This window comes from Salvelinus fontinalis, chromosome 27, assembly GCF_029448725.1.
Source record: "Salvelinus fontinalis isolate EN_2023a chromosome 27, ASM2944872v1, whole genome shotgun sequence".
Classification (NCBI taxonomy): Eukaryota; Metazoa; Chordata; class Actinopteri; order Salmoniformes; family Salmonidae; genus Salvelinus; species Salvelinus fontinalis.
Window position 1 is genome coordinate 276042 of NC_074691.1, and position 21524 is coordinate 297565.

Genomic DNA, 21524 nt, shown 5'->3' on the forward strand with positions numbered 1-21524 from the left:
TTCAGTTAAGGATTCTAGCTTTAAGCCAAATGAGAATGTACACTAAATAGGGATGTGCCTCTTTCCCTTTCAAGACTAGGCCTATTTGGTACGCATCTACGTACATTGGCTCCAATACAGGAACGATACGTTTTAGTTTGAAACATTTTGGTGCGATTCCAGTTTATTAGAGGAACGAATCGATATGATTGAATGCACTAACATTTGTTAAATAAACACATTAATTTTCCATTCTAAATTAAAATCTGCTGCCGATGGCGCTCATGGGCAGGGCCTCTGAGCTGACTTCTCTTTCTCTCTCTGTGTGTGAGAGTGAATGATAAACAGTACATTCACAAAATATTTTCACCCCATGACTTTTTCCACATTTTGTTGTTACAAAGTTGGATTAAAATGGGTTTAATTGTCATTTCTTTGTCATCGATCTACACAACATACTCTATTGACAAAGTGGAAGAAAAATTCTAACATTTGTAAAACATTTATGAAAAATTTAAAACATTATCTTGATAAGTATTCAACCCGCTGAGTCAACACCTTAGAAACATCTTTGGCAGTGAGTCTTTCTGGGTAAGTCTAAGATTTCCACACATGGATTGCGCAACATTTGGCCATTTATTATTTTAAAAATTCTTCAAGTTCTGTCAAATTGGTTGTTGATCATTGTTAGAGAACTATTTTCAGTTCTTGCCATAGATTTTCAAGCAGATTTAAGACAAAACTGTAACTTGGCCACTCGGGAACATTCATTGTCTTCTTGGTAAGCAACTCCAGTGTAGATTTGGCCTTGTGTTTTAGGTTTTTGTCCTGCTGAAATCTTCTAGGATTTTGCCTGTGCTTAGCTCCATTCCGTTTTCTTTTTTTATCCAGAAAAACTCCCCAGTCCTTAACGATTAGAAGCATACCCATAACGTGATGCAGCCACCACTATGCTTGAAAGTATGGAGTGTGGTACTCAGTAATGTGTTGGATTTGCCCCAAACATAACACTTTGTATTCAGGACAAAAATGTAATTGCTTTGCCACATTTTTTGCAGTACGTTGCACATAGGATGCATGTTTTGTAAAAAAAAATATTCTGGTCAGGCTTCCTTCTTTTCACTCTGTCAATTCGGTTAGTATTGTGGAGTAACTACAATGTTGTTGATCCATGCTGAGTTTTCTCTTATAAAAGCCATTCAACTCAGTTAGGAAAGACGACTGTCAGGGTTTCTATTTGCCAGTAATAGCTGGCTTTTGGTCTGAATTGTTTTAAAAAGCTGATAAATAAAATTGGTGCCGGCCAATTGTTGGAGAAGAAAAAATCCCATTGCGAAATAATGCTTTTTAGCCTATTCTCATTGAAGGAAACACAAGTTATGTATCTTATCACATGCGTACAGCATACAGATACAGAGCCTTTGAGCGGAAACTCTGTCAGACAGCGTGAGAGCTGCTGCTCCTGCAGCATCTCAAAAGGAAACGGACGGCAGGCTTCATCAGCGCATCACACATCACTTTGCAATGAGCTGGAGGCACCTGAACGTTTAATACATATGAGACATTTCTTACCTTGCTTCAAAGTAGTCTATTAGATCTCCTCTCTTTCTAAATTTCGAAGGGAAATCACATGAAACCGCTTGCATGTGCGATGCCCTTTCGACAACGGTGTTCCTCGCTAATTGCATTATGGGAAAAAAACATTTATGCGTAGCCTACTGCCTTGTGCACATTGCTGTGCTTATAATGTTGATAAACTATACTGAACAAAAAATGCTACAATTTCAAAGATTTTACTGAGTTACAGTGCATAGAAGGAAATCAGTCAATTTAAATATATAAGTCCATAATCTATGGATTTCACATGACTGTGACTGAAGGGGCGGAGTCATGGGTGGGCATATTGCTCACCCACTTGGGAGCCCGGCTCTACCCACTGGGGAGCCAGGCTCAGCCAATCATAATGAGTTTTTACCCACAAAAGGACTTTATTACAGACAAATACCCCCCGTGGCACCACGTAAAATGTTGCACTACACGTGCAACACAGCATTCCTAACCTAGCCCACAACTCAAAGGCGACGCCAAGATAATGGAATTCATTGCCCTTGAAAATCAATCGTTCTCTGTCGTGGGTGATGTTGGCTTTCGCCGACTGGTCGAGCACCGGTACACACTACCAAGTGCGCTATTTTTCAGATGTTGCCTTACCGGAGTTACACAGTAATAGCGTCACTGCTATTAGCTTCACGACTGACATTTGGACCAGCAATATCAGCCACATGAGCATGCTGAATCTGACAGCACAGTGGGTCGTCGAGGATTTCGTACTGAGGAAAGTCGTATTGCATGCTGATGAATGTGCTGGTTGTCGTACCGCTGCTGCCATTTCAATGGCATTTGAGAACATGTTTGAAACTTGGAAACATGAGCACAATAGCTAGCTCTGACTGACTCGAGAAATAAGCTCATCAACTGCGCCTGCAGAAAACGGGATACCCTCTGTCATGACATTGAAATGCCTGCTCAACAAAACTGCCGACACAGGCTGTGAACAAGCGATTCGGTGGCATTCTCTCTTTACTGTGTCGCCACCATGCTTGATGCTATGTACAAGGACCGCTACTTTGATGCAGACAAGAAACAGGGTTTACGTGAAATGTTATCTACACAGCTGGACAAGATGGAAACGGACACAGTGACAGTGTGCACCGAGGAAGAGAGGCCTCTGTCCAGACAGAGCTATAACTTCACTGCAAGACAAAGGAGCTGATCATGAACTATACCGGAAAAGGAGGGTCGAAGCGCCCCCATTCACATCGTCAGGGCTGTAGTGGAGCGGGTTGAGAGTTTCAAGTTCCTTTGGCGTCCACATCACCAACAAACAATCATGGTCCAAACACACCAAGACAGTCGGGAAGAGGGTACGACAATACCTTTTCCCCCTTAGGAGACTGAAAAGATTTGTCATGGGTCCCCAGATCATCAAGTTCTCCAGCTGCACCATCGAGAGCAACTGCTCGGCATCCGAGGCGCTGCGGAGGGTTGGGCGTACGACCCAGTACATCGCTGTGGTCAAGCTTCCTGCCATCCAGGACCTATGTAATAGGCGGTGTCAGAGGAAGGCCAAAAAAATTGTAAAAGACTCCTGGCACCCAAGTCATAGACTGTTCTCTGTGCTACCTCACGGCAAGCAGTACCCGGAGCGCCAAGTCTAGGTCCAAAAGGTTTAACAGCTTCTACCCCCAAGCCATAACACTGCTGAGCAATTCATCAATTGGCCACCTGGACTATTTACATTGACCCCATTTCAGCTTTAAATGTTTTATTAATTTGCCAAAATTTTAAAAAACTACCAACTGAGTCATACAGGAACACATACACTGTGTACAAAACATTAAGAACACTTGCCCTGTCCATAACAGACTGACCAGGTGAAAGCTAGAGTATGATCCCTTATTGATGTCACTTCTTAAATCCACTTCAATCAGTGTAGATGAAGGGGACGAGACCGGTTAAATAAGATTTTTTATGCCGAGACATGGAACAGTGTATATGAGGGAAAGGTGACTTCATTAGGAAGGGGTCTCTACTGGGAAGTCCTGGCCGGTCAGTCAGAGTGGCGACACGGTGGCGAGGCAGTGGCACTACGGCCAGGCTGAGGAGTAAAAAAGGACAAAGGTCTTATTGCAGCGTATCCTGGATAGGTCCCACTGTCTCAATTTGCTTACTCTGGTAAACGCCCTTTTGGAAAAAGTCAGTTAAAATCCACACAAATACAACAGGTTGGCGAGGAATTGGCTTAAACTCAATCAGTCCACACAGTGTGATAGTTAGATTGAATCGCACAGTTTGTAGGATCGCCGCAGTTATAGCACAAATAGAGCAATGAAACCGATATTTTACCGGATGTGTAAATGTGAAGCATCTGGTTGGCGTTTCCACTCACTACCAGATATGGTGGTTAGAGGGGAAGCCCAGTGGCCGGCAGTGGGAGAAGATGGAGCGAGATGGATTTTGGCCGACATTCTGCAAATGTTCTCATCAATGAAACATTTTATCTTAATACAGTTTCCAAAACTAAAATCCATTACGAACAGTGGACTTAGTTTCGTAGACTTTATCCTATGCCAAGGTTTCTAAATATTGCGTTGTTTAGAAGGAGTGCAAGGGTGAATTTAGTTATTGCATACGTGCACTTCCCAGTGTAGGCATTCCCTTACAGAAATATGCAAATACCTGCTAGAACCTGCTAGGCTCTCGCTAGCTCGTTCTTGGCTCTGCCCACTATGATTTATTTTCTCCCATTGGAAACGACAGGCTATAGTCTAGCTTGGGTTAGTTAATAACATCTTTGGTTATAGGCAGCAAGCCAGAACCCAACCACAGACCACAAACCAGCCAGCACTAGGACCTATAAAGTGGTGTGCCCAGGTATATCCAAGTAGGCCTCAACCTTCAGCAGACCTGTTTTGTATGTCTCCTTGCAATATTGCACTGTTCTCTGATGTGTTCACAACCAGATGAAACAAACCTAAATAATCCAGGTTTCAGCTACAAACTCTGATCAGAGAAGTACATTCTTGCTGCCATCTTGAAAAGTAGGTATATACTAGCTGACAGAGCTTAAAGAATGTTGAAAAGAATAATGGGCAAATGTTGTACACTCCAGATCTGGGATGCTCTTAGAGACCTACCCAGAAAGACTCACAGCTGTAATCGCTGTTAAAGGTTATTCTAACATGTATTGACTCAGGGGGTTGAATACTTATGTAATTAACATACTCTGAACGAAAATAAAACGCAACATGTAAGGTGTTGGTCCCATGCTGAAATAAAAGATCCCAGAAATGTTCCATACTCACAAAAAGCTTATTTCTCTTCAATTTTGTGTACAAATTAATCCATCCACCTGACATGTGTGGCATATCAAGAAGCTGATTAAACAACATGATCGTTACACATGTGCACATTGTGCTGTAGACAATATAAGGCCACTCTAAAATGTGCAGTTTTGTCACACAACACAATGCCACAGATGTCTCAAGTTTTGAGAGATTGTTCAATTGGCATGCTGACTGCAGGAATGTCCACCGGAGCAGTTGCCAGAGAATTTAATGTTAATTTCTATTATAAGCCACCTCCATCGTTTTAAAGAATTTGGCAGTACATCCAGCCGTGGGCGAACGGTTTGGTGATGCCAACGTTGTGAACAGAGTGCCCCGTGGTGGCGGTGGGTTTGTGATATGGGCAGGCATAAGCTACGGACAAAGAACACAATTGCATTTTATTGATAACTATTGAATGCACAAAAATACTGTGACGAGATCCTGAAGCCCATTTCAATTTTTTTTATTACGTATGGATATCTGTATTCCCAGTCATGTGAAATCCATAGATTAGGGCCTAATGCATTTCAATTGACTGATTTCCATATATGAATTGTAACTCAGTAAAATCTTTTGAAATTGTTGCGTCTTGTGTTTATTTTTAAGGATATTTTTATTTTTCATCAATGTTTGACATCAGAGTATTTTGTGTAGATTGTTGACAAAAAAAATACAAATCCATTGTATTCCCACTTTTAAATCAATGGGTGTTAATACTTTCTGAAGGCACTATCATGTGAATATGGTATTATTAAAGACATTGATATAGGCCTACTGATTTCATTGAACTATTGACAATGGAGTAGTCAGCTGCTGCTTTCTGTGTTTCATTCTTCAATCATACTTGTATGTCTTCATGGGTGCTCCCCCACTTTTATACAACCTTGTTGGGCGTCTGGGTGTCCTGCAAATTCCTGCAATTCTATATTGATCAACAGGGAATCCATGTTTACTTGACATAAGGCAACCTTTTTTCTTAGGTTTCTTCCACAATAAATTAAATTGAAAGAGTAGACTAGGTAAGTTTTTCTGACTAGGTTACTAATCTACCGCCTTCCCTCAAAGTCCCACTCACAGTGATTGATTGACAGGTCTGAAAACCTACCAACTCTCACTCACAAACATCTTGCCCACTCCCCTGACAATCCCACCCACAGTTATTGACAGGCCAAACTGTTAAAGGGATAGTTCACCAAAATAAAATAATTACACACAGGTTTCCTTACCCACAGCAGCAAAGCCAATAAAATACATAATTTGAAGAACAAACATCATTGTGGTTTTTTATATATTGCAGTAAAACTGTAAATATGACTTGAATCTCAAGAGAAGACAGGATTAATGTTAAAAACGGTTATTTTACTTAGCCTGTATGATCAGGACTATTTTCTGAGGCTTAGATGATATCCAAAACAATTAGCACTGAATTCATAGATTTTAAATAATTTTAATAGCGAAGTCATGTCTTTCTACTCAATACCGCAACTCATTTGACCAATCCTTGAGGTAAAGTCATTAAATTATTCAATAATTTTGCTGTGTATTTTGGATGGAGTCAATGCATTCGAATGCAACAGAGGCCACAAAAATAAAACCAAATTCATGAGGGGCATGCCCCCTGGACCCCCCCAGCCCGGAACTCCCTTGCTGGCTACTTTTTCTTTTTGGCTGGCTACTCTATGTACAATACATTCGGAAAGTTTTACCTTGACTTCGTCAACATTTTGTTAAGTTACAGCTTTATTCTAAAATGTATCGTCGCCCCCCCCCCCCCCCCCCCCTCAACAATCTACACACTTACCCCATAATGACAAAGCAAAAAAAAGGTTTTTTGACATTTACGTAAGTATTCTGACCCTTTACTCAGTACTTTGTTGAAGCACCTTTGGCAGCGATTACATCCTTGAGTCTTCTTGGGTATGACGCTACAAGCTTGGCACACCTGTGTTTGGGGAGTTTCTCCCTTTCTTCTCTGCAGATCTTCTCAAGCTCTGTCAGTTTGGATGGGGAGCATCGCTGCACAGCTATTTTCAGGTCTCTCCAGAGATGTTTGATCGTGTTCAAGTCTGGGCTCTGGCTGGACCACTCAAGAACATTGAGACTTGTCTCGAAGCCACTCCTGCATTGTCTTGGCTGTGTGGGAATTGTTGTTGACCTGTTGTAAGGTGAACCTTTATCCCAGTCTGAGGTCCTGAGTGCTCTGGAGTAGGTTTTCATCAAGGATCTCTCTGTACTTTGCTCCGTTCACCTTCCCTCAATCCTGACTAGTCTTCCAGTCCCTGCCGCCAAAAAATATCCCCTCAGTATGATGCTGCCACCACCATGCTTCACCGTAGGTATGGTGCCAGATTTCCTCCAGACGTTACGCTTGGCATTAAGGCCAAAGTGTTCAATCTTGGTTTCATCAGACTAGAGAATCTTGTTTTCGTGTTCTGAGAATCCTAAGGTGCATTTTTAGCAAGCTCCAAACGGGCTGTCAGGTGCCTTTTACTGAGGAGTGGCTTCTGTCTGGCCACTCTACCATAAACACCTGATTGGTAGAGTGCTACATAGATGGTTGTACTTCTGGAAGGTTCTACCATCTTCACAGATGAAAGCTGGAGCTCTGTCAGAGTGGCTATTGATTGGGTTCTTGGTCACCTCCCTGGCCAAGGCACTTCGCCCCCGATTTGCTCAGATGTGCAGGGCGGCCAGCTCTAAGAAGAGTATTGGTGGTTCCAAACTTCTTCCGTTTAAGAGTGATGGAGGCCACTGTGTTCTTGGGGACCTTCAATGCTGCAGAAATGTTTTTGGTAGCCTCCAGATCTGTGCCTCAACACAATCCTGTCTCGGAGCTCTATGGACAATTTCTTCAACCTCATGGCTTGGTTTTTGCTCTGAGGTGCACTGTCCACTGTGGGACCTTATATAGACAGTTGTGTGCCTTTCCAAATCAGGTCCAGTCAATTGAACTTACGACAGGTGGACTCCAATCAAGTTGTAGAAACATCTCAAGGATGATCAATGGAAACAGGATGCACCTGAGCTCAATTTTCAGTCTCATAGCAATGGGTCTGAATACTTATTTAAATAAGGTATTTCTGTTTTTTTATTTTATAAATTTGCTAAAATGTTGTTTAATGTTTTTTTGCTTTGTCATTAAGGGGTACTGTTTGAGGGGGAGGAAAAATCTTTAATACATTTTGGAATAAGGCTAACTTAACAAAATGTGGAAAGTCAAGGGGTCTGAATACTTTCCAAATGCACTGTACTTAAGACTAACTTATATTGTAAGCTCAGCAGGTATAGCCAGATGAGTGTTGTCTCTTGTAGCTTACTTTTATTCTGTAAAACCACATTTTCAACAGCACATTTAATAACAATAACCTAGCAAATTACATTGGTTGTCACTCAACTAATAATACCTCATATTTTCCAAGCCATTTTACAAGCATTTGAAGGCTGATATTACTGCACAGATATGCAATATTGGGAATAGACCTCTCTTGGGTCAGCACACGAAGATGCGCACAGTTAAGTTTGACTAGTTTGATATTGCCTGGGGTTGTTCTGCATGCAAAATTACTTTTATATCAATGACTGTCAACAGTTACATGCTTAGTTCGACACTGAAGGAGAGGACACATCAGTTGTCACAAGATTAGAGTTTTTCGTAACGTTTGACCAGATTTTCTGACCAATGTGTGCTATATTTGGATCGGTTTGGGGCATCGCGGACCGATGCACTCATATCTTCAACATTTGAACCGGGAACCGATGCATATCGGTGGATTGTTACATACCTAAATCTAAATGTTGTTTCCATCTCATTTCTGGTTCCAGATGCGCCCTCCACGGAGCAGCAGGAGCTGTTCACCCAGAAGCTCCAGCAGTGCTGCATGTTGTTTGACTTCATGGACTCGGTCACCGACCTGAAGAGCAAGGAGATTAAGCGGGCCACGCTCAACGAGCTGGTGGACTATGTCTCCACCAACAGGGGTGTCCTGGTAGAGACGGCCTATCCAGAGATCTCTAATATGGTGAGTGCGGTCTTTACACAAAATCCCTTTTCACACTGTCTATCAGAGCTGTGCCAGGACTAGCTGTACGGTGCTGGCCCATTTACTCATCCTTCGTAGTTGCTGGAAAAGGGCAATGTGTAGAAAATATCCAAACCAGGACACAGCGGTTCGTTTCGGTACGATTTTGTGAAAATGGTATAACAGAAAACACTACAACAGCACCCAGTCCTGCTTGACTTCTGTGAAACAAATAAGCACACTGTCCCTGGCATATGAGTTTGATTACGCAAGATTGAGAGATTTGATAGGATGTGGAAGAACCTTTATCCTGCTAAGAATGCCACTAAAAAGTAGAGAAAGTGGTAATTGAAAACATGACATGCAATTTTAATCCGGGCTTGAACGATTGCCATTGTTCTTAGAAAGAAAAAGGACTGATTCACCCAAGTTTTTCAACCTAAAGATTAGGAAGTAGTTCTTGAATAGGAGCAGCTGTCATTCTTAGAGATGTGAAATGAAAGGGCCTTAAGATATAACTTTGTTGCGTGCTGTGCACTGTCGCTATACTCTGAGCAACCTGGGAGAGAGGCAGCTCTCCCTAAAGCCGTCACACACCTTCAGCTGCAGTGAGACACAAAGATTACCCAGACCTCTTAATCACCTCGCTCATCCCTTTGCCCTTGTCATAACCCTCACCGCTAGCCACGCTGCCAGACCAGACAGTGAAGGACGACCCGCACGCCCCCAGTCAGTTGCCAGCACTCCTTCAGATCAGCACTCCTTGCGATCATTAGGATTCAGGAAACCTCTGGCTGTCTCTTTTTTTGTACCACCTTAAACTACCGTCTCTGGCATCCACTGCTTTACTCTGTAGATGTGAGGGGCATAAGTAGTTTCTTTTGAGTTTATTAATTGATCTTGATATATCACATTTGAGAGGTGTGTCAGACAGAGTAATTGTTTTAGATCAATGACTGTCAACAGTTACATGCTTAGTTCGACACTGAAGGAGAGGACACATCAGTTGTCACACGATTAGAGGTGTTTTTCTCAGCCCAGGCGTCGTCTTTTTATGGGGTTTTCTGTCTGAAATTGATATCTTGAAAGATCAGGCCTACATTCCCTGACATTTAGTGTGTATCATTGCCACAGGCAGCCACATTAGCATGTGTAGCTATTCTAAGGTTACAGAGAACAGGTTCTGCACTTGTTATTCACAAGCTAGAATTTGATGGTAGAGGTAGTACTTGGTGATGAAAAAATTACATTGTGATGATAGATTTATAGACGTGTGAATATCATCACCCCATTCCAGAGTAGTGTGGGATAGCAAATGTAGACCAGTTATTAATTAAACAACAAATGTTTGATGTTTCCACTTAGTGCTAGAACTGTGCATCTTTTCTTGTGGCAAGGAACATCTCCACTGCCAGTTAGACTCATCAGCATATGAATTGGAGGGATTTGTTTTGCCGCTCACCAGCGATCCAAGACTGGCTAGATGTTTCCAATCCTCACGTTGTTTTCCTCACGTTGGTGTTTATCACCAATCCAAAATGGCTGGTCTAAAAAAAACAACCACGAACTAGACTACCTTTTCAGTTTGTTTTAACAGGCCTGGTAGATGGAGCACATGGAGTTTGATTATTTTGCTGACAGGCCGGGGCATGCCTATGACTGTACCAGTAAGACTTGGTTGCGTAAGTTTATTTTCTGGGTAATATAATGTGTCTGTGTAAGGGGAAGCATCCTGTTAAACTGTGGCGCATGGTGGATGGAGTATCACTGTCTCTTCCTGTAGTAGGTAGGCATTCTGGAACACTCAGATGGCTCGCAGCCTCCTACAGCCTCACAGTGACTCACACAGCATTTAGAACACCAGCTCCACGGATACGGTGTGCCATAACTCACTTAGCAGCTCTTCCAAGGGTACTGCTCATTACACAAGCTCTTCCAAGGGTACTGCTCATTACACAAGCTCTTCCAAGGGCACTGCTCATTACACAAGCTCTTCCAAGGGTACTGCTCATTACACACATGGATAGGTTATAATCAGCACCAGTGACTTGGTGGTAAAAAAAAATAGGTGGGTAAACTCTGATCAGCGGTTGCAATGAAAAAAGTAACGCTCCCAATACTTTCAATGCATTTTTCCTGCAAAAAGTGGGTAAACTGTAGCAACAACAAAAACTGCGGTTTACTTTGCGTTTACCCTCCACTACACCACTGATCAACACATCCTTAGCTGTCGGAGCCAAGGGGACTGACTGACGCTTTCTTGTGAGGGATAGGTTGACTTGTCTGTCTGGAGCATTCTCGAGTGCTGATGGCTGTGACGATTTTTGCATAACCGTGTAGTCGCCAATTATGGATGAAGACCATGAAAATACAATCGTCATAACAGTTTTAATAAAACGTGTGTGTGTACAGTGTGTGTGTGGGTACAGTTGAAGTCGGAAGTTTACATACACTTAGATTGGAGTCATTAACAAATTTTTCAACCAATCCACACATTTCTTGTTAACTTCTTTGGGCTGCAAGCCCGAAGCCGGGCACAATATGACAGCCACTTCAAGTGCAGGGCGCGAAATTCAAAATATATTTTTTTGAAATATTTAACTTTCACACATTAACAAGTCCAATACAGCATATGAAAGATAAACATCTTGTGAATCCAGCCAACATGTCCGATTTTTAAAATGTTTTACAGCGAAAACACCACGTATATTTATGTTAGCTCTATGTTACCAAATCCAAAAATGACAGACATTTTTCACAGCACAAAACCAACTTAACTTCTTGCAACTATAGGGGGTGCTGTTTCGCATTAGCATAATTTGCTCTACAGATTAAACTGCCTAGTACTCAATTCTTGCTCGTACAATATGCATATTATTATTATTATTGGATAGAAAACACTCTCTAGTTTCTATAGCCGTTGGAATTTTGTCTCTGAGTGAAACAGAACTCAATCTACAGCACTTTTCATGATAGGGAGTCAGATTTCAGACATCTTGGCCCCTGATCTGGAGTCAGTTTAGAGGTTCGTGTAAATGCTATGGAGAAACAGACACTTCTTACGTTTTCCCCTGGATGTCAGTACGTGATGACGCTTTGAATGGAGTCGATTGCGCAATCAGGGGCTGTATAAAACAGCAAATACCGGAAGTAGCTTCCCTTTGCTGCCTGCGCCTGGCGCACGAAGGACGTTGGACTCGCCTCCTTCCAAGCTTTAGTTTAGCCAGTAATATTTCTCCGGTCATGTTTTTACTCGTTATAGGTGTTAACAGCATCATAAGGTAGTTAATTTGAACCGTTTTATAGCAATTTATATCTGTTTAGTGCGATTTTGAGGCATTGCTTTGTTGTGCACTTTGAAGCGCCGGGCACGTTTCGGGGTCCCGGTCGAACGTTAGTGGGCATTTCGACAGACAAGAGGACATCTTTCGACCAAAAGAAGATTAGACCCAATAAAGGATACATTGCCCAAGATTCTGATGGAAGATCACCTCATAGTAAGAAATATTTAAGATGATAAATCGTTGTTCTGTAGAAAAATGTTAAACGCACGTTTTTAGTCAAGTTTATGAGTATTTATGTATAAGACTAGATCACTGTCTAATATGGCGCACAACATTTTCTGACCAGCTGGGCTACTTTTGTCATTGTCTAACCATGATTTTGGTGGCTAAATATGCACATTTTCGAACAAACTCTAAATGTATGTTGTAATATGATGTTACAGGAGTGTCATCTGAAGAATTCTGAGAAGGTTAGTGAAAAAATTAATATATTTTGGCGATATTTACGTTATCGCTCTCTTTGGCTAGAATCAATGCTCTGGTAATGCTTGCACAGGTGGTATGCTAATATAACGATTTATTGTGTTTTCGCTGTAAGACACTTAGAAAATCTGAAATATTGTCTGTATTCACAGGATCTGTGTCTTTCAATTAGTGTACGCTGTGTATTTTTACGAAATGTTTTATGATTAGTAATTAGGTAATACACGTTGCTCTGTATTTTTTCTAGTCGAGTTGTGATGGTGGGTGCAATTGTAAACTATGATTTATACCTGAAATATGCGCATTTTTCTAACAAAACCTATCCTATACCATAAATATGTTATCAGACTGTCATCTGATGAGGTTTTTTCTTGGTTAGTGGCTATCAATATCTTTATTTGGCCGAATTGGTGATAGCTACTGGTGTTGAGAAAAAATGGTGGACAAAGAAAAATGGTGTCTTTTGCTAACGTGGTTAGCTAATAGATTTACATATTGTGTCTTCCCTGTAAAACATTTTAAAAATCTGAAATGGTGGCTTTATTCACAAGATCTGTATCTTTCATTAGGTGTCTTGGACTTGTGATTTAATGATATTTAGATGCTACTATTTAATTGTGACGCTATGCTAGCGATGCTACTCAGTGTGGGGGGGGGGGGGTGGGGGGTGCTCCCGGACCTGGGGTAGATACTCGTGAAAGGTTAACTAACCAAGAACCAACCAAACTAACCAAGAAACAACTTCATCAGATGACAGTCTTATAACATGTTATTCAATAAATCTATGTTTTGTTTGAAAAATGTGCATATTTGAGCTATAAATCAGTTTTACATTGCAGGTACCATCACAGCTACCGTCAGAAATAGCACCGAAGCAGCCAGAGTAATTACAGACACCAACGTCAAATACCTAAATACTCATCATAAAACATTTCTGAAAAAATACATGGTGTACAGCAAATGAAAGACAGGCATCTTGTGATTCCAGCCAATATTTCCGATTTCTTAAGTGTTTTTTCCAGCGAAAACACAATATAGCATTATATTAGCTTACCACAATAGCCAGAAACACAAGCCATTTACCAGCAGCAAAAGTTAGCGATCGTAACAAACCAGCAAAAGATATATAATTTTTGACTAACCTTGATAAGCTTCATCAGATGACAGTCCTATAACATCAGGTTATACATACACTTATGTTTTGTTCGAAAATGTGCATATTTAGAGCTGAAATCAGTGGTTATACATTGTGCTAACGTAGCATCTTTTTCCCACAACGTCCGGATATTTTTCTGACACTCACATATTCTGACCAAATAACTATTCATAAACATTACTAAAAAATACATGTTGTATAGGAAATGATAGATACACTAGTTCTTAATGCAATCGCCGTGTTAGAATTCAAAAAATAACTTCATTACGACATCCAGCTTAGTTATAGCGAGAGAGTGCTCAAAATCTGGGCGCAAACTACTAGTACAACATGTTCGACAGATATATGAAATAGCATCATAAAATGGGTCCTACTTTTGATGATCTTCCATCAGAATGTTGTACAAGGGGTCCTTGGTCCAGAACAATCGTTGTTTGGATTTAGAATGTCCTCTTCTCCAGTCAATTAGCACGGATAGCTAGCAAAGTGGCGCGAAGCTCTCCTTCCTGAACATACGCAGACAAAGCAACACGCCTAACGAAAAAATTTCAATAATCGTATAAAACTATATTGAAAAAACATACTTTACGATGATATTGTCACATGTATCAAATAAAATCAAAGCCGGAGCTATTAGTCGTCTATAACGACAGCTTTACAGAAGGCAATACCAGGTCACTTCTCGCGCGTTCCAGAAAACAGGAAATTGGGGTCATGCCAAGAGCTTTTATTCAACCTCAGATCATGTTATACACTCCATTTCTTCTCTCACTGCCTGTTGACATCTAGTGGAAGGCGTATGAAGTGCATGTATACTAATAAATATCAAGCACATTTATAGGCAGGCCCTAGAACAAAGCATCGATTTCAGATTTTCCACTTCCTGTCAGGAAGTTTGCTGCAAAATGAGTTCTGTTTTACTCACAGATATAATTCAAACGGTTTTAGAAACTAGAGAGTGTTTTCTATCCAATAGTAATAATAATATGCATATTGTACGAGCAAGAATTGAGTACGAGGCCGTTTGAAATGGGCACCTTTTATCCAGGCTACTCAATACTGCCCCTGCAGCCCAAAGAGGTTAACAAACTACAGTTTTGGCAAGTCGGTTAGGACATCTACTATGTGCATGACACAAGTAATTTATCCAACAATTGTTTACAGAGAGATTATCTCACTTATAATTCACTGTATCACAATTCCAGTGGGTCAGAAGTTTATATACACTAAGTTGACTGTGCCTTTCAACAGCTTGGAAAATTCCAGAAAATGATGTCATGGCTTTAGAAGCTTCTGATAGGCTAATTGACATAATTTGAGTCAATTGGAGGTGTACCTGTGGATGTATTTCAAGGCCTACCTTCAAACTCAGTGACTCTTTGCTTGACGTCATGGGAAATTCAAAAGAAATCAGCCAAGACCTCAGAAAAATTGTAGACCTCCACAAGTCTAGTTCATCCTTGGGAGCAATTTCCAAATGCCTGAAAGTACCACGTTCATCTGTACAAACAATAGCACGCAAGTATAAACACCATGGGACCACGCAGCCGTCATACCGCTCAGGAAGGAGACACGTTCTGTATCCTAAAGATGAACGTACTTTGGTGTGAAAAGTGCAAATCAATCCCAGAACAACAGCAAAGGACCTTGTGAAGATGCTGGAGGAAACGGGTACAAAAGTATATTTGTCCACAGTAAAACGAGTCCTATGTCGACATAACCTGAAAGGCCAATCAGCAAGGAAGAAGCCACTGCTCCAAAACCGCCATCAAAAAGCCAGACTACGGTTTGCAGCTGCATATGGGGACTAAGATTGTACTTTTTGGAGAATGTCCTCTGGTCTGATGAAACATATGATGATGAAACTCCAATCATTATGTTTGGAGGAAAAAGAGGGATGCTTGCAAGCTGAAGAACACCATCCCAAATGTTAAGCACAGGGGTGTCAGCATCATGTTGTGGGGGTGCTTTGCTGCAGGAGGGACTGGTGCACTTCATAAAATAAATGGCATCATGAGGGAGTAAAATGATGTGCATATATTGAAGCAACATCTCAAGACATCAGTCAGGAAGTTAAAGCTTGGTCGCAAATGGGTCTTCCAAATGGACAATGACCCCAAGCATACTTCCAAAGTTGTGGCAAAATGGCTGAGGACAACAAAGTCAAGGTATTGGAGTGGCTATCACAAAGCCCTGACCTCAATCCTATAGAAAATTTGTGGGCAGAACTGAAAAAGCGTGTGCAAGCAAGGAGGCCTACAAACCTGACTCAGTTACACCAGCTCTGTCAGGAGAAATAGGCCAAAATTCACCCAACTTATTGTGGGAAGGTTGTGGACGGCTACCTGAAATGTTTGACCCAAGTTAAACAATTTAAAGGCAATGGTACCAAATACTAATTGAGTGTATGTAAACTTCTGACCAACTGGGAATGTGATGAAAGAAATAAAAGCTTCAACAGTTGAAGTCAGAAGTTTACATACACCTTAGCCAAATACATTTAAACTCGGTTTTTCACAATTCCTGAAATGTTATTGTAGTAAAAATTCCCTGTCTCTGGTCAGTTAGGTTCACCACTTCATTTTAAGAATGTGAAATGTCAGAGAATGATTTATTTCAGTTTGTATTTCTTTCATTACATATATATATGCATAATATATATATATATATATATATATATATATATATATAAATATGTGTATATATATATATATATATATATATATATATATATATATATATATACACACATATATATAAATATATATATATATATGTATATATATATATATATATATATATATATATATATATATATATATATACACATATATATAAATATATATATATATTTATATATATGTGTGTATATATATATATATATATACACATATATATAAATATATATGTGTATGTGTGTGTGTGTGTGTGTGTGTGTATAATATGTAATATATATATATATATATATTTACACACACACACACACATATGTGTGTGTGTGTGTGATGTGTGTAAATATATATATATTTATATTACATATTATACACATATTTATATTACATATTTATATATATTATACATGTATGTATGTATGTATATACATATGTGTGTGTGTGTGTGTGTATACATTGTATTGATATATATATTTAGACTGTTCCCAAAAGCGGCAAAGTAAAAGTAACCCTGGTTTACATCTATAAGGAGAGATGAGGTGGATACGCTAGCCAGTTTTAGAATGTTGTGTTGTGGAGCAAACAGCTGACTGAAGATGGGACGGCTGGGCATCCAGAATGATGAGACATGCGTTTGAGTCCAGTCAGGAGCGGAGAGGAGAATTATTATTTCGTTGTTAGTTAACTTTTTTAAATTTTTATAACCGATAACGGTTATCCAAAATTCCATGATTGTCCCAACCCTATTGATGTCTCTCTACCTGCAGTGTATGGAGTAGGCTAACGATTAGACATGTTGGGAGGAACAGGGCCTCATGTTGGGGACAGTCCCGGGATCAGAGCTTCTGAATAGGGTTAGTCAGAAGAGTTGCTCTCACCAGCAGCACCCCATCTATCAGCACTATTATCTGGAGGCCGAGGGCTGCTCTGATTGAGAGAAGTAAGGACAGATGGGTAATGGGTGTCCTTGGGAGTCTCCACACTCTGTGGCCCATGATAATGAAGTGGTGGGTGTTTAAGTGTAGTCCATTATGCCCGAGCGACAGCGACCACTTTGAGGGTTGAGGCAATGAAGTGTACAAACAGGTAGCTCATAAATGTAACCATGGCTCTCGCTGAAATAAGCCTTGGCCTCTGGGGGCTTAAAGATGAAGGGTTTAGCCTGAAAAATTGAAAGCTGTAAAGCTAATGAAAAATTAGCTTTACAGCTGCACAGCTATCTGTTTTAAAGGTGAATCATTTTTTATTGAGTTTATATGTCGGCATATTGAGAGTGGGAGGACAGCGGGCTTACATTGAGATGCTTTCAGAGCTCTGATTGACATTTAGTAACCGGAAACCTAACGTGGTATCATAGGTCCGTTATAGTACATCTATAACTGGATTATCTATCTCTATTATCTACCCCCCCCCCCCCCCCCCCCCAGTACAGATGAATCACAGCCTAGTCCCCCACAGGTACCACCAAACCACTGAGTGTCTCTGGTCTTGCTGTGTCCTTCATGACCCCACACAGCTTTAAGCTTTCTGGTGCCATTACTGTATTCCACTTAGTTATCCACCCCAACCCTGGATTGCCACCTTTCTCTCTCTCTCTCTTTCCTCTGTAACACACTCTCTCCTGTTCCCTCCCCTCCATCTCTTTTCATAATTCTCCCTATCTCCAATAGTGCTGTGTTGACAGTTTGTGAATATAATGGACATGTTTGGTATGTGTGCTGTGAAATACAGTGTGTGTGTGTGTGTGTGTGCGCCTCTGTGTGTGTGTGCGCCTCTGTGTGTGTGTGCGCCTCTGTGTGTGTGTGCGCCTCTGTGTGTGTGTGCGCCTCTGTGTGTGTGTGTGTGTGCGCCTCTGTGTGTGTGTGTGTGCGCCTCTGTGTGTGTGTGTGTGCGCCTCTGTGTGTGTGTGTGCGCCTCTGTGTGTGTGTGTGTGTGTGTGTGAGCCTCTGTGTGTGTGTGTGTGCGCCTCTGTGTGTGTGTGTGTGTGTGTGTGTGTGCGCCTCTGTGTGTGTGTGTGTGTGCCTCTTTCTGTGTCTCTCTGTGTGTGTGACTCTTTCTGTGTCTGTCTGTGTGTGTGCCTCTTTCTGTGTCTGTCTGTGTGTGTGCCTCTGTCTGTGTGTGTGCCTCTGTCTGTGTGTGAAAGTGTGCCTCTGTCTGTGTGTGAGTGTATGCCTCTGTCTGTGTGTGAGTGTATGCCTCTGTCTGTGTGTGAGTGTAGTGTCAACTATTTCAACATGTCAAGTTAGCATGTTTTCTAGTCTTAGAAATACAACCATTTGCAACCTTAGCTTACACCGTGGTTTGCGTGGTCTGGTGTGAATTTCATCAGGAGGGTTTTTTATACATTTCAGTTGAAATGGGCGGTTCCATGACGCTGACGTAATGTCTATGCTCACGTGGGAGTGGCTACTGACTAGTTAATCTTTCTATGAAAATCCATACTCTCATTTAGAAGGTTAACCTCTACCGAGCACCTACCCCGGGTCCGGGATCACCCCCCACCCCCCCCACACTGATTAGCATCGCTGGCATAGCGTCACAATTAAATAGTAGCATCTAAATATCATTAAATCACAAGTCCAAGACACCTAATGAAAGATACAGATCCTGTGAATAAAGCCACCATTTCAGATTTTTAAAATGTTTTACAGGGAAGACACAATATGTAAATATATTAGCTAAACACGTTAGCAAAAGACACCATTTTTTTACTACAACAGTTTTTTCCTGCGTCAGTAGCTATCACTAATTCGACTAAATAAAAATATATATAGCCACTAACCAAGAAACAACTTCATAAGATGACAGTCTGATAACATATTTATGGTATAGCATAGTTTTTTTTTTTTTATGTGCATTTTTCAGGTATAAATCACAGTTCTACATTACAGCTGCAATCTGAAATAGTGCCGACGCAGCCAGAACAATTACAGAGACCAACGTCATATAACTAATTACTTATCTTAAAACATTTCAGAAAAAATACACAGCGTACAGATATTGAAAGCCCAACATCTGGTGAATCCAAACAATATTTCAGATTTATTAAATGTTTTATAGCGAAAACAAAATGTAGCGCTAAATTAGCATAGCCACGCCAGCCAGAACCAGCTGGGCGCCCACGACCAGTTCACATGCACGACAGATATATGAAATAACATCGTAAATTGGGTCTTACTATTGCTGATCTTTCATCAGAATGTTGATCAAGGTGTCATTAGTCCTGATGAGTCGTTCAATCCATTCATAATGGCAACTTTCCCTCTTCATTTAGCATATGTACTGGTCGACTGGCCAAAGTAAAAAAAAATCACAGAACGGAACACGGCAAAACTCCCGAAAAAATTCAAATAATCTGATTAAACTATATTGAAAAAACATACATTAGGATGAAATGGTCACATGTATCAAACAAACTTCGAGACGGAGATAGTTTTCATCCGTAACGGCAGCAAAACAGTAGACAATCGCACCTCCAAATCGCGCGATTCAGAGAACCGGAAGTTGTCGGTCACGCCAAAGAAATAGGTCTTATTTCACGTCAGTACAAGATAAACAAAAAATTTTTCCTCTTGACGTCCTCTTGACCCAGAGGAAGACGAATGAAGTGTGTTTCGGGTCATAGGTGGCGTGACCATATATAGGCAGAGCGTTGAAGCAAGCATACACATCTTGCATTCTTCTTTTTGGTCAGGGAAAGTGCTGTCAAATGACTTCTGTTTCACTCAGAGACAAAATTGAAACGGTTTTAGAAACTATAGATTGTTTTCTATCCAATGGTATTAATTATATGCATATAGTAAGAGCAATAATTGAATAAGAGGCAGTTTAATCTGTAGAGGAAATTATGCTAATGCAAAAACAGCACCCCCTGTATTCTCAAGAAGTTAACATCACATTACATCTTTTCACAAGTAGTTTCATGTTTAATCACATACGTTTCACAGTATTTAGATGTAAACTTGACAGCTGGGAAATTGATACCGTTGTGTGTTTCCTGTTCCACATGAGATCACCAAATTAAACACACTCGTCATAACTGTCCCTTAAGTGTCCATGGACCATTCCCACATTCTCAAAAGTGGAAATATTGTTTAATTCTCGCATTTTGGGGATTTAGGAGTTTGGCCAAGCAAGGTTCTTTGTTCTCTTAGACGCTCTCAATACTGCATGGCAGTTTGTACCAGGTATTTATGACCTGTCGTAAAGTCATAAAACTGTGGGGAGAGAGAGAGCGAGATAGATAGATAGATAGATAGATAGATGGGGGGAGGGCTATGATCCTCCTCCCCAGGGCACCTCATGACAATAGGCTGACTGGGGAGGGAATTTCACACAGTCACAGTCCCGCGATAAGAGCTACAACGCTAATATTTGCGTAAACTCTAAACAGTTGTGTTCTGTGGGTGTCACCGAGTAGATTGATACCCCATTTCATTGCTTCACATTCCAACCTTGTTTAACATTATACAGTCTAAATATGGCATGATTCCACCAATTGTAACCTTCTGCATCACTTTCAAATAGGTACATTTATTTTGAAGGCAAACCGCAAATTCCACTCTTGTGCCTAATCCTTATTGTGGCTAGCTTCACAACACATAACCCGGTCCAGTCAAGCCTCACCTGCCAGATACTAGCTAGCTGGCTGCTTATAACGTTAGCTTTGGGCAACAGGGTTAAGTAGCTGGCTAGCTATTTATTTTCATGAACTGAAGTTCAATTTCAATAGGTGAACAAACAAGTGGCTACCTAGCTAATGCTTACTCACAAGGAATTCTAAATCATTGCTAAGAATAATGAAAATGACTGCAGTTTCTACTGGTCATTGTTTTCAGGATGGTTGTATTGGTGCTAGCTAGGTACCAAGCTAAAACTAGCTACCCCAGAAGTTGCGGTCAAACAAATTATGCTTTATTACCAACGCGGTACTGTAAACACATTGTTCGTGGACAGTGTTTGCTTGTTTGCAGATTTTTTTGTACAGCTTTGACAGTGCTACTGATAGTAGTGGTGGCCCTTGGCTTGCACGTGCAAATTCA

General features: G+C 40.8%; 1 protein-coding gene across 1 annotated transcript in view; it reads left to right on the forward strand.

Annotated features, from left to right (window-relative positions):
• The window catches only part of LOC129824821 (serine/threonine-protein phosphatase 2A 56 kDa regulatory subunit alpha isoform-like), a 123945-nt gene that overhangs the window by 51605 nt on the left and 50816 nt on the right, over positions 1-21524 (forward strand). Inside the window, exon 2 of the mRNA XM_055884324.1 lies at positions 8691-8887. Within this exon, the coding sequence (XP_055740299.1) occupies positions 8691-8887 (197 nt within the window). The remainder of the gene's footprint in view (positions 1-8690; positions 8888-21524) is intronic.